Genomic DNA, 17,178 nt, shown 5'->3' on the forward strand with positions numbered 1-17,178 from the left:
TCACTTTATACCTCAGTACTGCTTTTAATTTGTGATAAGGATTTTGCTTTGTTTGTTTTTTCTGGGCCACACTCAGCAGTACTCAGGGCTGACTCCTGACTCTGCACTCAGGGATCATTTCTGGAGAGCTTGGGGCACCATTTAAGGTGCTGGGGATTGAATCCCAGATTGACTGCGTACAAAGCAAGCACCTTACTATATTATCTTTCCAGCCCCAAGACTTTACTGAATTTTTTGTTTGTTTTTACACTTTAAAAAAATTATTTTAATGTAGTCAAAAGCCACAACTGTTGATACAGTTTTAGAGTTGACATGGTTATATAACAGAACTCCAATAATAAAATTGATAAGTATTAACAATGTTGGATCTTTTGTCATAATATTGAGTGTGATCAATGTAGAGAGAGAGAGTAAAGTGGAAATCTGCCACACAGGCAGGGGGTGGGAGGGAGGGGGGTATACTGGGGTTCTTGGTGGTGGAAAATGTGCACTGGTGAAGGTACGGGTGTTTGATCATTGTATGACCGGCCGAAACTTGAGCTGAAAGGTTTTGTGACTGTTTTCACAGCGATCCAATAAATAAATAAAATTTTAAAAAAAGATAAGTATTAAAAATAATCAGAGGTCAGAGAAATAATACAATCAGGCAGGGCACTTGCCTTGCAAGCAGCCAACCTGGGTTTGAGCCCTGGCATTCCATATGGTTCCCTGGGCACCACCAGCAGTAATTCCCTCTGAGTGAAGAGCCAAGAGTTAAACCTGGGCATCACTGGGTCTGGTCCACACACACACACACACACACACACACACACACACATACACACACAGATACACACACAAGATCAATTTTTTTTTCAGGTTAGAAACATGTCTTATTTATTTACCTATTTTATTGAATCACTGTGAGATAGAGCTACAAAGTTGTTCATGATTGGGTTTTAGTTATTCAATGTTCCAACACCCATGCCCTCACCAGTGTACATTTCCCACTACCGATGTCCCAAGTTTCCCTCCTGCCACTCCCCACTCCACCACCCCAGCCTGCCTCTGTGGCAGACACTCTTCTTCTCTCTTGTTCTTGCACATATACACTTTCTCTCTCTTACACTTGGAGCATTATGGTTTGCATTACAGGTACTGAAAGGTTGTCATGTATGTCTCTTTACCTCCTTTTTTTTTGGATTGAAATTTTTTTTGTTAATTTTATTTTTATTATTATTAGTGAAACACCATGAGGTACAGTTGTAGATTTACAATTTTTTGTGCTTGGGTTTCGATTATACAATGGTCAAATACAGTTCTTGTCCAGAGTGATCATTTCCAGCTATCATCGTCATAGTGGTACAAGATCCATTTTTGAAGTGTGAAAATTGTTTCATCTCATCATAGGGTTGTTAAGTCCTTGTCTATGAATTTATTAAGCTGTTTGTTGCTAGTTGAGCCTTCTGTGTTATTGTTTTTGGATGTTAAGTTCAGTTGTCTTCTACATTATTTTCCCATCTAATTCGGTGTGCTCCTACTGGAATGTCAGTATTGAGGAATCAGGAGTTGCTGTATGGTCCAGAAACTTCAAGGTCTATGGTCTGGGCCAGGAAGTTGGCATGGTGGCTGCCGGGGCATCCAGAAGCACGGGAGGTGGAGGAGGCTGCAGACCAGAGTTCTTAGTCCGGGAGCCAGGGTACCTGAAATTATTAGCAGTTCGGCATCTCTGCAAGGAATATTTGTAAAGCGCTGGATTTGAGCCCCTGGTATGGGTGCAGCTGCTGGGGCTTTGGCAGTGTGGGAACTTGGCTGCCTGCCCACCGAGGGCACCTTAGAGTTTCAGCTGCAGAGACTGGAGTGTCCATAAGTTTTAGCTGCTTGGCTTGTATCTCCTCAGAGATTTGGTCAGGAGCATGGCCAGTGGGTGAGCTAACATGGTGGCGGCTATGGGAGACGGGCCAAGAATTTACTATTTTTAACACTTTTATTCTGAAGCATGTAACTAGGGAATCGAAATCAAAGAATCTGGTAGTTATATAGATACAGCTACATATTGGAGTGTGTGTGTGTGTGTGTATGTGTGTGTGTGTGTGTGCTTACATTCATCTGTATCTTGCTCTTTCCAAAGAGGGTTTTAGAAGATCCTCCAATTTTCACAGTCGCTTTTTCCTCATCAAGGAAATAATTTTTTTTTTATTGTAGAGTGTATCCAAACTTGGGGATGTTTCTTTCCACATCTGGTTTTAACTGCTTCCCCCACATCCAACTGCTAACAGGAGTTTTCTCCTAATGTTGACAAAGATTTTCAGTTGCCTTTGCTCTCTGTCCCCTCTTCCAGCATAATTTCAGGACAGATGTAGCCCAGAGTCTGGCCTCAGTTTCTTTCTGTTTTTTTGGGGGGTGTTTTTGGGGCCACATCCAGCAGTGCTCAGGGGTTACTCCTGGCTCTGCACTGAGGAATTACTCATTGCGGCACTTAGAGGACCATATAGGATGCCGGGGATGGATGTCAGCTATGTCCAAGGCAAGAGCCTTCCCCATTGTACCAGAGCTCTCTGGCTCTGGTTTCTTAAACTCTCTTCTGCATAGCCACTCCTTAGATTTTTTTCAAGACCAATCATTTCAACCCTAATAATCCAAATTGCTGTGCACCCCGAACGTTTATGTTTCAAAGTTAATGATTAGAGCTATTCCCAGCATGCACCCTCAATTCCCTTCCCTTGATGGCTTATCTCTCTTGTTTGGCAAAGCCACAGACCTGGTTAAATCCAAGTCTCAGTGAACTTTGGACCAGCATTCAAATGGTAGAATGAGTGATCCCATTTTAAATTCTATATGTCACCTGGGCCCTGACCGAATGTCGCAGTTTATTTACTTTCCCCTTCTGCTGGGCAGTTTTATCCTGGAGATGCTCAGAACCATACGGGATAACGGGGATCGAACCAGGTCTACCACTTATCTCCTCTCCTTTAAAAGCCCTGACTGGGAAATATTCTGGGGTTTTTGGTGGTGGAAAATGTGCACTGGTGAAGGGACGGGTGTTTCATCATTGTATGACCAAGACTTAAACTGAAAACTTTGTAATTGCTCTCATGATGATTCAGCTTAAAACATTTTTTTTAAATTTAAAAAAATAATAAATTTGAAAAAAAAAAAAGCCCTGGCACCTGCTCTCAATCCCGTCCTTTTTGCACGTTCCACCCTTTTTCTCACATCCCCTTCTGCTTGTGCAAGTCCCCACCCCCGACATTTGCCTCCATGGTGAGCTCAGTTAGTGTCAGGGTTTTGGATGCTGCCCATTTGTGATTGATTCGCCCGTTTCACATCTCCAGCCCAGGCGGTTTCTCTGGAACCCCACAGCAGCCCTGGATAATTAGCAGACTTAGCTTGTTAGCTATTAGGTGCCATTCACCGCCCCCCCCCCCCCCCCCACACACACACACACACACGGGGTTGAGGACTAGCTAGGCTCTCGATGGTGGGTGTTCTCTGGGGAGCAGGTCTATTGGGAAGTGGTTCCGCTCCTGACCTGCTGAGTGCACCCCACTCCCTGGCACTCTCTCCTGCCCCACTAACCTTCGCACCCCTCTACTCTCCCACCTCTGGTCTTTGCATGGTCTTTCTTTTCTTCCGAAAAGTTTGTGTTCCTCCATGGCTCACCCTCCTTCTTCCAGGTGTTGTTCAAATGTCCCCTTTCCCACAGCCCCCTTCCCCTAAGCTGGTCCCCCTTCGCTTGACCTTGCCAGCCCTTCTCATTGCCCCGCAGTGAGCCATCGTGCTACCATTTCTGTGCACTCTGTCTGGATTGTTTGCTCTCTTTCTTCTGCTAGGAAAGGGAAAGCTCCTGAGGACTTGAGTATTTATCAGTTCCTTTCCCTCTTCTGTCTTTGCCTCTAAGCACTGACTGTTCATGGATCTGTGCGTGAGGATGGAGGGGTGAATGGGTGCTCAGGTATCAGGAACAGGAACGCTCCTTATTCAGTTTCCTCGGTGCAAGAGGATCTTATGCTGCCTGGGGTCCCTGAAGATTTGTGTTTGTCAATTTCTTCAATCCTCAGATCAACGTTGTCCTTCAGAGGTTTGCTTTTGGTTCTGCAGACACTTAGGGGAGTTTCTAGTCTGATGCCCCTGAAGGTGTTCTGCTTATGCATTGTTGAGTCACCCAGGGACAGGACTTTGGACCCAAATAGCTCCAGGGTGTGGTTCTCCTGGTTCTGTTCAGCACCAAGCACAAAGGAAACCCTTTCTACTGTGCCCTCAGGTGAGGCAAGAAAGAAGTCCTCTCCCTCTCTCTCTCCTTCTCTCTCTCCCTCTCTCTCTCCCTCTCCCTTTCTCCCTCCCCCCCCCCCCCGCCGCCCCCCCCCCCCCACTGCCCTCTGCCACACCCAGCTATGCTCAGGTCTTACTCCTGGCTCTACACTCAGGAATTAGTCCTAGTGGTACTCGGGGGACCATTTGGGATGCCAAGACTTGAACCTGGACCAGCTACATGCAAGGCCAGAGCCCTCCCCACTGTGGTATTGCTCTGGGCTCTTCTTTGTATCTCTTGGCTTTAAAATTCTGTGCTGTCTTTATAAGTGAATTGATTTCTTTAATCAATCAATCAATCAATTTTATTAACCCAGCAGTGCTCAGGGCTTACTCCTGAATCTGCACTCAGGGATCACTCCTGGAAGGGGACCATATGAGGTGCCAGGGGTCAAACCATGCAACTCCAATCCCATCACCAGTGTGACTGTCCCCCCACCAATGTCCCCAGTTTTCCACTCCCTCCCCAGAACTAGCCTCTTAGCAGGCACAAATAAATTTACTCCACATTGATTGTTACAACAACATGGCAAGTTCATTTTTTTTAAAAAAAAGATCAATAAAAGTCAATCTGTGATCATTGTTAGATCTTATAGTGGTGCTATAAAGCCATTGAGGATTTACGGAATTGGTTGGTGCAATAACACAGAATATTGAAAACAATATTCTGTGTTATTGTTTTCACTGAGTGTGGTTGGTGGGCTTCTATGCAACTTTCCCATCAAAGTTGCTGTTATCCCACTGGACTGTCAGTGCTGTGAGGCTTGGAGGCATCGCTGCCTTGTATGTAGCCCTGTGCTCCAGGGCTGTGGATTTGGGATGATTTGGTGGCTTGGCAGTTTGATGAGGTTCAATATGGAGTTGGGAGTCTTTTCTTTTTTAAGATTTTTTTATTGAATCACTGTGAGACAGACCCTTACAAAGCTGTTCATGATTGGATTTCAGTCATACAATATTCCAACACCCATCCCTCCACCAGTGTACATTTCCCAGCACCAGTGACCCAGGTTCCCTCTTATAACCCCCACCCCCTCAGCCCTGCCTGCCTTTATGGCAGGTGCTTCTCTCTCTCTCTCTCTCTCTCTCTCTCTCTCTCTCTCTCTCTCTGTGAGCCATTGCTTATTTGGGATGGGGTGGGGGTGCCACATACTGGTGGTACTCAGGGCTTATTCCTGGCTCTCTGCTCAGGGATCACTTCTGGCCAGGCTTGTGTGCAAGGTGGCACCCTATCCATCAGCCTGTTTCTATGCTGGAGGATGTTGGGGCTTCCAGCAGGGAGGGGGATCTGGAAAGGCCCCAGAGTTCTCAGCTCAGACACAGGTCCACCTGGGACAATTCAGTGTCTTGGCATTCTTTTTCTCATAAATTGCTTTTTAAGAAACCCCTTGGGCTGGAGAGATAGCACAGTGGGTAGGGCATTTGATTTGCCTTGCACGCGGCTGACCCGGATTCGATTCCCAGCATCCCATATGGTCTCCTGAGCACCGCCAGGAGTAACTTCTGAGTGCAGAGCCAGGAGTAACCCCTGTGCATCGCCGGGTGTGACCCAAAAAGCAAAAAAAAAAAAAAAAAAAAAAAAAAAGAAACCCCTTGAGCCAGAGAGATAGACAGCCTTCATTGCCTTGCATGTAGCCTATTTGGGTTCAGTGCTCAGCATTGCCTGTGATCTCCCAGGCCCAGACAGGAGTAAGCCCTGAACACCACCGGGTGTAGCAGCCAAACCAAAAAATCATAAAAGAATCTGCTAATATTACCTATTTCTTAGACCATTAAGAAGTCTGAGCAGTGAATCAGTGGTGTTTTCATCGGGCACAAATGATTACTTGATGAAATAGTACTTGATAGAAATTTCTACCAATAGTGCCTAAAAATTGCCCTTCCTGGCCCTTTGGCTATATTTACCTATGATTATTCTGATAGCTATCCTAAAGGAGTGGAAAAAGTACCAGATATAGGAACGTTTGACCTATTTATTGATCGGAGTACTTGCACACTGCCGTCCTGACCCACCGACCTGGATTCGATTCCTCCGCCCCCTCGGAGAGCCCAGCAAGCTACTGAGAGTATCTCGCCCGCAAGGCAAAGCCTGGCAAGCTCCCCGTGACATATTCGATATGCCAAACACAGTAACAACAAGTCTCAAAATGGAGACGTTACTGGCCCCGCTTGAGCAAATCGATGAACAACGGGGGACAGTGCTTACAGTGTTTACTCAAAATATTGTCATACCAAGAGCTTTGGGTTTTTCACTTATTCTCATTTTCTGACATCATTGACATCAATAAAACAAATTAAATATCTACACTAATATCACCTTGCCATATTTTGTGATTCCAAACTGTTAAAAGATTTTCAAGTGCCTAATTTATATGGATTGAAACATCGGGGCCAGAGAGATAGCACAGTGGGTAGTGTGCTAGTCTTGCATCCCCCGCACCCCACATGGTCCTCCGAGCCCACCGGGAGTGATTCCTGAGTGTAGAACCAGGAGTAAGCCCTGAGCAGGGCTGTGTGTGGCCCCAAAACAAAAACAAACAAAAAAGAAACATTAATTAAAATCAAATATTTTTTGTATGTTGACTAGCTTCTGTGGCCTTCTAGACAGAGAAACCTGTGAGATTAGAGAATTAGGCACTGCACTGTCACTGTCCTCCCGTTGTTCATCGATTTGCTCGGGCGGGCCCAATAACGTCTCCATTTTGAGACTTGTTGTTACTGTGTTTGGCATATTGAATACATCACAAGTAGCTTAGAGAATTATATGTATGTATATTCTTTTGGAAATATATGGGTATGTAATATATAAGATATAATATATTATATCTGTATATTAACACTAAGGACAGTGGCACTAACCAGGAAGCTTCCAACAAACTCAACAATGCACAAAAAGACAGCCTTTTCCTCAGATACCTAACTATTCAAGATTTTATTTATTTTATTTTGTTTTTGCTTTTTGGGTCACACCCAGCAATGCACAGGGGTTCCTCCTGGCTCTGTACTCAGGAGTTACTCCTGGCGGTGCTCAGAGGACCATATGGGATGCTGGGAATCGAACCTGGGTCAGCCGCATGCAAGGCAAACGCCCTACCCGCTGTGCTATCTCTCCAGCCCCCACCATTCAAGATTTTATGCGGAAAAAAAAAAACAGCCCTTTCTTAGCCATATCAAGTAGCAGAGTGGTCAATGCCAAATTAAGTAGAATTTACACAGAGGCTCCAGACCATCCTACTTCTTTTTTTTTTTTTTTTGCTTTTTTTGGGTGACACCTGGCAACGCACAGAGGTTACTCCTGGCTCTGCACTCAGGAATTACTCCTGGCAGTGCTCAGGGGACCATATGGGATGCTGGGAATCAAACCTGTGTTGGCCGCTTGCAAGGCAAACGCCCTACCTGCTGTGCTATCACTCCAGCCCCCATCCTATTCTTTTTAAACCAATGCTATCTTAGTGTTTTTCCATGAATGCTTCATTAGAGAAAAAATATTTTGTGATTATTGAGTTGAATAAACAGCTGCTCAACAGTTTTTTTTTTTTTGGTTTGTTTTCACCTTCCAGTTCTCTCCTTTTCCGTTTGTATCTTTGTATCTGTGCGCGAGAGCTCGATCTAAGAGCAGAAAGCATAGACGCATAGTTTAAGGTGAATGGTGAGCAAATGCCCAGGTAAGCCTTATTCGAATCATCAGCTAGAAGGTTGCTGCCGGGAAAAGTGTGTTAGGAGAATTCCCACTTCTCTTTGGGGTTTATTGTGTCAAGTGAACAATGAACAAGGCACAGGTGCATTGGGACAATGTGTACATTTCATCATAAAATTTGTATTTACCATATTATCGCTATATCCACGGAAGGCTGCTTCTGCAATCAAAATTGTGTTTTACATCTGAAAGACAGCTGCAGGGTGAAATATAATAGCTGAACTTCCATGTGGCAAACAATGCCAGAATACGGATGCCTCGTCGGCAACAAAGGCAGTATTATGTTTTAAATCTGATTTGAAAGTACTAAGGGGTGAGGGGAGAGTGTTCGCTTCAGGAAATATCCTTCCCCGGGATTTTGTAGTCCTGCTCCTCCCAGCCGCCTCCTGCAGCATGGAAAGCTCTGCAGGTCCAGCTGGTCTTGTTCGAGTTTCTGGCGCTCCTGCAATCTCTGTGCCCTTCCTTTACTTCGCTCACTTTCTCCTCTCCCTGGTTTCCAACAGTCTGACTTCCTGCACCTCTGTTCTCATGTCCAGACCTGGGTTCGCCTAGGTTGTCTGTAACAAGTTCCAGAAAAGGGAGAGACAGTCTCCTCCTCCTTGGAATATCCTTCCTTGGGTGTTGGCTGCCTGAAAACGTCACTGACGTCTCACTTCCTTTACTGTATTTAGATCACTTTGAGCTTCTCTCTTCTCTGACCCCAGCTTTACTGAAGTATAATCTACAAAACTGCATCTGTTTAAAGTGCATAGGATGGTGATTTGATATAAGTACACATTGTGAAATAATCCCCACAATCAAATTAGCACATCTAGCCCTACGCATGGTTACTCTGTAATAAGAAAGCAGAAGAGAAGGTCTTGAGAGATGAATTCTTTGCATGTGGCTGACCCTGGTTAGAATCCCCAGCATCACGTATGGTGTCCTGAGTGTGGCAGAGAAGGGGGATGGGGAGAATGTGGAAGATGTATTCTTTTAACAATTTTCACACCCGGCAATGCTCAGGTGTTACTCCTGGCTCGTGCACTCAGGAATTGCTCCTGGCGGTGCTCAGGGGACCATATGGGATGCTGGGAATCGAACCTGTGTCGGTCATGTTGGCTGCGTGCAAGGCAAACGCCCTACCCACTGTGCTATGGCTCCAGCCCCTCTTTTAACAATTTTTAAGTGTGTAATGCAGTGTTATTAGCCATAACCACTGTGCTGTCCAGTAGATCCAGAGAATTTATTCTTAAACTTTGTGTCTTTTGGCATCTCTCCATATCCTTCACTTCTTAACTCTTAGCAAACACCATTCTACTCTTTCTATGAGTAAAAATGTTTTGGATTCCACATATATGTCATGCAATGCAGTATCTTTCTCTGTCTGCCTTTTATAGCTTAGCATAATGCTATCCAATTTCATCCAGTTTGTATATGGGGGATTTCCTTCTTTTTCAAATGGCTGAATACTGCCCATTGCATACACAGTTTTGTGTTCTTAATGGCAGCTGACCTCCATCACTGGTTGCATCTATGATGATGGTCCCAAGGAACAAAACCATAAAGCCTAGGCATGCAGTCGTATCTAGTTCACATGATGGCTCAGAATGTATCCCTGTTGGTAAACAATGCATGACTGTATGTATCACATTTTCTTCTTCCTCTTCTGCCTCCCACCCCCCCTTTTTTTTTTGGCTTTTTGGGTCACACCCAATGATGCTCAGGGGTTACTCCTGGCGCTGCACTCAGGAATCACTCCTGGTGTTGCTCGGAGGACCATAAGGAATGCCAGGGATCAAATCCGGGTCTGCACAAGCAAGGCAAATGCCCTCCCTGCTGTGCTATCACTCCAGTGCCCCCGCATTTCCTTCTTTTGTTTTGGTGCCACACCCGGCGATTTTCAGTGGTTATTCCTGGCTTTGCACTGTGAATTAGTCCTGGTGAGGTTTGGGGGACCATATGTAGCGTCAAGAATTGAACCCAGATCAGTCATGTGCAAGGCAAGAGCCCTACCTGCTGTCCTATCACACCTGCCCAAGATCACATTTTCTTTATCCACTTCTCTGTCAACGAACGCTTGGATTTTTCCTCATACTGTGAATAAGGCTGCAGTGAATTTGAGAGTAAGCATACCTCTTCCAGATAATATTTTGTTTCTTACAGGCATATACCTGTAAGGTATAGGATATAAGTAAGTATATAAGTATAAGTAAGGATATAAGTATAGGATATAAGTAAGGTATAAGAATAGGATTGTTGGTTCATATGGCAGTTCTGTATGGGACAGGGTGGGGGCGGGGGCATGGGGCAAATCTGCTATTGGTCAAGGGCCGTAGCTAGTGGTACGTGGGGAACCATGTGTGGTGCCAGAATTTGAACTTTTTTTTTCTTTTCGGGTCACACCCGGCAATGCACAGGGATTACTCCTGGCTCTGCACTCAGGAATTACTCCTGGCACTGTTCAGGAGACCATATGGGATGCTGGGACTCCAACCTGGGTCAGCCACGTGCAAGGCAAATGCCCTACCCAGAATTTGAACTTTTGTTGAGGACATCACCGCATGCAAGGCAAATACCTTAATTTCTTCTTCTTTTTTTGTTTTTTTTTTGGTGTGTGTGTGGGGGGGAAGGGCATGTTGTTTGTTTGTTTGTTTTGTTTTATTTGGGGGCCACACCTGGCAATGCTCAGAAATTACTCCTGGCTCTGCATTCAAGGATCACTCCTGGCAGTGCTCAGGGGACTATATGGGATGCCGGGGATTGAACCAGGGTTGGCCACATGCAAGGAAAGAGCCCTCCCCTCTGACAAGTACCTTAATTTCTGTGCTCTCTGTCTACTCTTCTCTATTTTAAATTTTTGAGCTACCCCCATTGAGTGTTTCCTTATGGTTGGAAAACCATTTTACATTTATAACAGTGCACTAAGTTTTCTCTTCTCCACATCCTAGTCTTTACTTGTTCCCTCATAGGTATGAGGCAATAGTTTGAACTTTCATGTCTTTTGTGATTAATGTATTAATCCCTTTTCAGGCACCCATTGCTGTTTGTACACCTTCTTTGATGAGCTGTGAATACAAATCTTTTGTTCAATATTTTATTTTATTTTTTGCAGGGGGTGGTGGTCTTGGCCACACTGGATGGTGCTCAGGGTTTATTCTGCTTAACTGCTCATTGGCAGACAGAGCTCAGGGGGGCCATAAGAGGTGCTCGGGACAGAATCCATGTCTGTGCAGCAAACATTGTAACTCCTCTACCATCTCTCTTGCCCCTAATTCTTTTTGCTTTTTTTTTGCTGTTTATTCTGTTTCTTGTTTTTTAAAAAATTGTGATTATTAATTTATTAGCAGAAAAATGATTTGCAAATATCTTTTTCCATTCTATTTGTGTTTTTTCAGTTCTTATTTTCTGCACAGGGTAGAAGCTTTATAGGTTGTTAATCCCATCTGCTTATTTTTTCATCTTTATTGCCTTTGCTTTTGGTGTCCCATGCTGAAAATAAATGCCAAAAACCAAAATAAATGGGCTTTTCCTTATGTTTTCCCCCAGGAATTTTATAGTTTCAGGTCCTACAGTTTATCTTTTAATGTTATTAATTGTCACTGTCCTCCCGTTGTTCATCGATTTTCTCGAGCGGGCCCAGTAACGTCTCCATTGGAGACTTTGTTGTTACTGTGTCTGGCATATTGAATACGTCACGGGGAGCTTTCCAGGCTCTGCCGTGCGGGCGAGATACTCTCGGTAGTTTGCTGGGCTCTCCGAGAGGGGCGGAGGAATCGAACTCGGGTCGGCCATGTTGGCTGTGTGCAAGGCAAATGCCCTACTGCTGTGCTTATTATTTATTTTTATTTTATTATTAAACTTCTATTAATTTTATTAAAAACTAAACTGTAATGCCCTCACAAAATTAATTTCATTATGTGAGGGCATATATTGGGGTCCAGTTTAACTCTTTTAACTCAGTTGAACTCAGTATACCTATTTTTCCAATACTGTTTATTAAAAAAATCTTTCATTTTACCATTATTTATTCTTGGTGCTGTTGTCAATGATTAGTTGACTGTATATGCATGGGTTTTATTTCTAGATTCTTTATTCTGTTCCACATACTGTTTAAATTATTATGGCTTTGTAATATAGATTTAAATTAGGAAGTGTGATGACTCTAGTTAGATTGCTCTTTCTCAAAATTGCTTCTACAATTTGGGTTTTTTTGAGGTTCCACCTCATGTGTTATCTGTATCTGTGAAAAAATTGCTATTGAAATTTTGATAGAGATGACATTGAATTTATAGATCTAAACTTTAGGTAGTGTGGATATTTTAGCCATGTTACATTTTCTAGTTTGTTTTTTTGTTTGTTTAGTTTTGGTTTTGGCTTTTGGGCCACACCCGGAGGTGCTCAGGAATGACTTCTGACTCTGCACTCAGGAATCATTCCTGTCAGTGCTCAGGGAACCATAGAGAATAAGCAAAACACAGATTGGCCACATGCAAGGCAAGCATCCTACCTGCTGTACTATCTTTCCAACCCCTTATGACTTTTAATTGTCATCACAGGATATATCTCAATTTATGTGTCTTCAATTTCTTTCAACAACATTTCACCTTGTTAGTTAAATTTATTCCTAAGAATCTTTTTGTTCTTAATATTATCATAAATAGATTTTTTTTTCTTTTTGGGTCACATGCGGTGATGCACAGGAGTTACTCCTGGTTCATGCACTCAGAAATTACTCCTAGTTGTGCTTGGGGGACCATATGGGATGCTGGGAATCGAACCTAGGTCGGCTGTGTGCAAGGCAAATGCCCTACCCGCTGTGCTATCGCTCCAGTCCCATAAATGCTATTTTTTTTACTTAAGATTGTTTATTGTTAATATAGTGAAACCCAAGTTATTTTTATATGTTGATTTTATGTCATGCAGTATTACTAAATTTATTGGTTTTAGTAGTTCCTGCTGGTCTTTAGGATTTTTTGTCTGTAAGATCATATCATCTTCTTCCTTTCTGATTTGAATACCTTTCCCCCCCCTTTCCTTTCTTACTTGATATTCTCAATAGGACTTTCAGCCCTACTGTTGAATATGTTGAATAGTAATGAAGCGTGAATGGTTGGCCCCATTCTGGTATTAAAGAGAAGCATTGAGGTTTTTAGAATTGAATGTGAGGTTAGCTGTGGATGGATTCAAACCCTCTCTATCTCCTCTGATCCCAACCCTCCCACAAATCTTTAAGTTTTTTACCAGTAATTATAATATTCACTGTATCACTGTATCACTGTCATCCCATTGTTCATCAGTTTGTTCGAGCAGGAGCCAGTAACGTCTTCCTTTGTCCCTGTCACAAACTAGTGTAGTCCAGTGGCATCTGTTCGCTCCAAGAACACGAAGAGCACATTGTTGTTACTGTTTTTGGCATGTCAAATACGTCAAGGGTAGCTTGCCAGGCTCTACCATGCAGGAAAAAGAAAAAGAAAAATAAATTAAATAAGAATAAAGAGGTCGAGCAGCCTGGGAAAAATTGCATCACTTTCTTCCAGGAGCTTTGTTTTATAGTCTATGGATTTGGGCCATTGATGAGATTACATGGTTGGGATGAGTCTGTGGGTGTGACTGCCAAGCTACTGGAAAACTGAGGATCTGGGTGGAGAAGGCCCTCTCTCGATCTGAGCAGGCTTGGAGATCTCAGCCATGGGCTCCTCATACCTGGGTTCCTCTGTCAGTTCCTTCATGGGTGAGGCTCGTTCAAGGTGTGGCAAGTGGCCTTGAGTATGGCTGTGGCTGGGTTCTGGAGGTTTTCGGCTGCCGGGGCTCTGCTTGGAGTGGGGAGGGAAATTCAACCTGCCCCCCTCTGAGGAGGCCCCTGTGAAGACAGCCTGGTGCAGGGGCAGGAGATTCTGCATTGCTTTCTTCCGGGAGCTTTGTTTTATAGTTTCTGAATCTTGGCTGTTGATGAGATTACATGGCGCCGGGGAGGGGGGGGTGTTGTGGGGGCAGGGGGGGGGTGTTTGTGGGTGTGACTGCCAAGCTGCTGGAAAACTGTAAATATAATATTATAGACTAGAATTGCTTATGGGCTTGCCTTTTCTCTCCTGCTGGTGAGGGACAAATCTGTTACACCCCAGCAGATATCACACAATCCCACTAAACAGTGTTGGATTGACTTGTTGAATCGGTACATTTTAAAATATGCTCCTAAATCAGAGCTATAGTACAGTGGGTTATGCATGTGCCTTGCTTGCGGCTGACTCAGGTTTGATCCCCGGCATCCCATATGGCATCCCAGATACCTCTAGGAGTGATTCCTGAGTGCAAAGCCAGGAGTAACCCCTGAGCATTACTGGGTATGGCCCCAAGCCAAAAATGAGTATCGATATAATAAGTCAGTTGCATAGCATGTTTCTACGCATCTTCTCAAGGATACACTGTCATAAAATTCACTGTGACAAGGAAACATTTTTTGTAGCTGTATTTTGAAAATATGTCTCGCTGTTACTAAGTAGAAGATGTATTAAACATTGTTGTATGGTCATAAAAATATGATGAATGACAGTTAATGAAGGAAAGGAGAATGAAGACCCGTGTGAAACTGTTCCTTTTGTCCTTCTTTGTCCGTCCTGTAGCTAGCCCAGGAGCAAAAGGTTGCTGCCACCAAGTACATTTCCAGGTAAGTACAGCCTTAAGTTGCTCTTGTCAACTTCACTTAAGCTTTTCTTTTCTTCCTTTGTTTTGTGGAGATGGGGGGGTCACACCTGTCAGTGCTCAGGGCTTACTTATGACTCTGTGCTCAGGAATTACTCCTGGAAGTGCTCAGGAGACGGGATGCCAGGGATTGAACCCCAGTCAGGTGTGGTGCAAGGCATGCTTCGTACCCACTGTATGGCCTCTCCAGCCCTTCACTCATACTTTTCTGTTTTCAAATTTAATAACCAGTACTAATGGCTTTAAAAACTCATTTTTGGAGCCCAGAGAGGGTAGGGGGTAAGGGCCTGCCTTGCATGCAGCTGTCCTGGTCAAAAGTACGATTCCCTGAACACAAAGCAAGAAGTGATCCCTGAGCACCACTAGTTAAGCCCCTGCCCCCACACACAGAAGTTCCCAACCAAAACACCCAACTCATTTATGCCCATACTATTCAAGTTAGCATTTAAAATCCTTAATGAGAGCCATGTCCATGCATCAGCTTGGCTCCATGTAAGCTCTTTCACTGACCATGATCCAGACACTCATAAGTAAATTTCGAGAGAGATCAAAAAGATGTAGATTCATCTGGACCCCGTGCATAGCTTAATCATCTGTGTACTCCAGAGGGGCAAGTAAGCCCAGCACCTACTCTGAGCCCCAGCAGCTGAAAACCTTCACCCGCCGCAATTGCCACCATGCTCCTCGTTGGACCCCACTGCTCGGGCTGAGCCTCATTCAGAAATTAATCTGTTGAAAGCCTCAGGTGTGCAGGTTTTGTGACTGAAATCTCCAGTCTTTCATGGAGTCAGGGATGGGCTACCTTCCCCACCTCTCGGTACTTCCAGAAGCAATGGCAGTCATACGGACATCCCCAAACGCCACCCAGTTAAAATGTAACTCCAGCTGTATCACCCCATTAAAAATTCTGGACTTCCTGGAGTGACACTTCAAACTCTATAACTCTGACAAACCAGAAATAGCACACCAGATTGGCTGGGATGTAAGGTAGAAGGCATCCAATCTCAATTAACAAAATATTAACCCAGAAGGCATAATCTGTAACAACGTTTTAGTAATCTTTTATACAAGGGCTCCATGGTGAGATAAACAATTTTCACTAACTTTCTTCTAAGGAAACATTATTTTGATCAATCTTTTAGCAAATTATAGCAAGCAGTATAAAATAAATTACTGAGGGCCTGCTATGGGGGCAGGCTTAAGGAGTGATTGGGAAAATTGGAGATAATGGTGGTGAGAAGGTGCAACGGTGGTGGAAGTGGTGTTGGTATATTGAACGTCTGTAACAAGTTGTCGTGAACAACTTTGTAAACCACAGTGTTTATATAAGGTGTAAGGGGAAAATAAAATAAAATGAAATAAAATCCTTAATGATATAGAATACTTTAACAAAAGCCCTCAGATTGCAAAGCAGAGAACTAACAAATTTATTTGAAAATTCTATCTTTGTATTTTTTATATACAGGGATTTTGTGTTTCGTTCTGCAGTTCAAAGATTCCCAACAGGCTACTTTATTCCTGTAAGTAGACTGTGGACAATTAACTCATGACAAATTTGATGTGTATGCAATGATTACATCTAATATTATCAAGATTAAGAATTTTCTTCTCATAGAGGATGAATGATTGATTTGGTTTATTTTGTTTTGGGGTCACAACCAGCAGTGTTTATGGCTTACTCCTGGCTCTGCACTCAGTGTCACTACTGGTGGGCTCAGGAAACCATTTTGGGTGCTGCGATGAATCCTGGATGGCCGCATGCTAGTTAAGCAGCCTACCTGCTGTACCATCGCTCTCATGTGAATGAATGAATAATGAATGGAATTGATTTGAGATATTTATATCTGAAGGTTACTAGAGATGTCAGTGTTAATAACCCATGTGTGGCAGGTTAAGAAAAAAGACTACTTAAAAAAAAATCTTTACCTCTGAGCCAAAGCGATAGTACAGCACATAGGGCATTTGCCTTGCACAAGGTCAACCCTGGTTTGCTCTCTCTCTCTCTCTCTCTCTCTCTGTCTCTCTGTCTCTCTCTCGCTGCCTCCTTGCCAGGGTCCTCATGCTTCAGCCGTGTGCCCTGTCGCTGCTCAGTCGCTTACATTGCCGCACACTCAGTTGCAGGCAGACACGCATGTGTGTGGTTGTGGTGCACTGGACACGGCATGCTTCTTGTTGTGACTCTGGGCTTGCCGGCAGCACTGCCCCCACGATTGCGTCCAGCACCTGGGAAGATGCCAGGGATGGGACTGACCCTGAGCACTTCCCGTCCTGGATGGTTGCTTCCCTTAGCAGCAGGGCTGGGCCCCTCTGATGGGGGCTGCACCCTCTAGTCTCTGTGTCCATGCACAGCTGCTGACATCAGACATCCTCTCTGTTGGGGCATCATGGTTCCAACGGATGGAGCTGACTGCACCATGCGTAGCACATGTGGACAGCATCACAGATCAAACTGGGGGCCTTGTGATTGCTAGGCAGGAGTTCTGTCACTGAGTTATCCTCTAGGCCCCTAAGGG

At 44.1% G+C, this 17,178-nt stretch overlaps 1 protein-coding gene across 1 annotated transcript in view; it reads left to right on the forward strand.

Moving 5' to 3' along the window:
- The window catches only part of STPG4 (sperm-tail PG-rich repeat containing 4), a 41,718-nt gene that overhangs the window by 8,131 nt on the left and 16,409 nt on the right, over positions 1-17,178 (forward strand). Inside the window, exons 5-6 of the mRNA XM_056118863.1 lie at positions 14,587-14,630; positions 16,131-16,185. Coding sequence (XP_055974838.1) covers positions 14,587-14,630; positions 16,131-16,185 — 99 coding nt within the window. The remainder of the gene's footprint in view (positions 1-14,586; positions 14,631-16,130; positions 16,186-17,178) is intronic.

The sequence above is a fragment of the Sorex fumeus genome, unplaced genomic scaffold (genome assembly GCF_029834395.1).
Source record: "Sorex fumeus unplaced genomic scaffold, SorFum_2.1 ptg000003l, whole genome shotgun sequence".
NCBI classification, from domain to species: Eukaryota; Metazoa; Chordata; class Mammalia; order Eulipotyphla; family Soricidae; genus Sorex; species Sorex fumeus.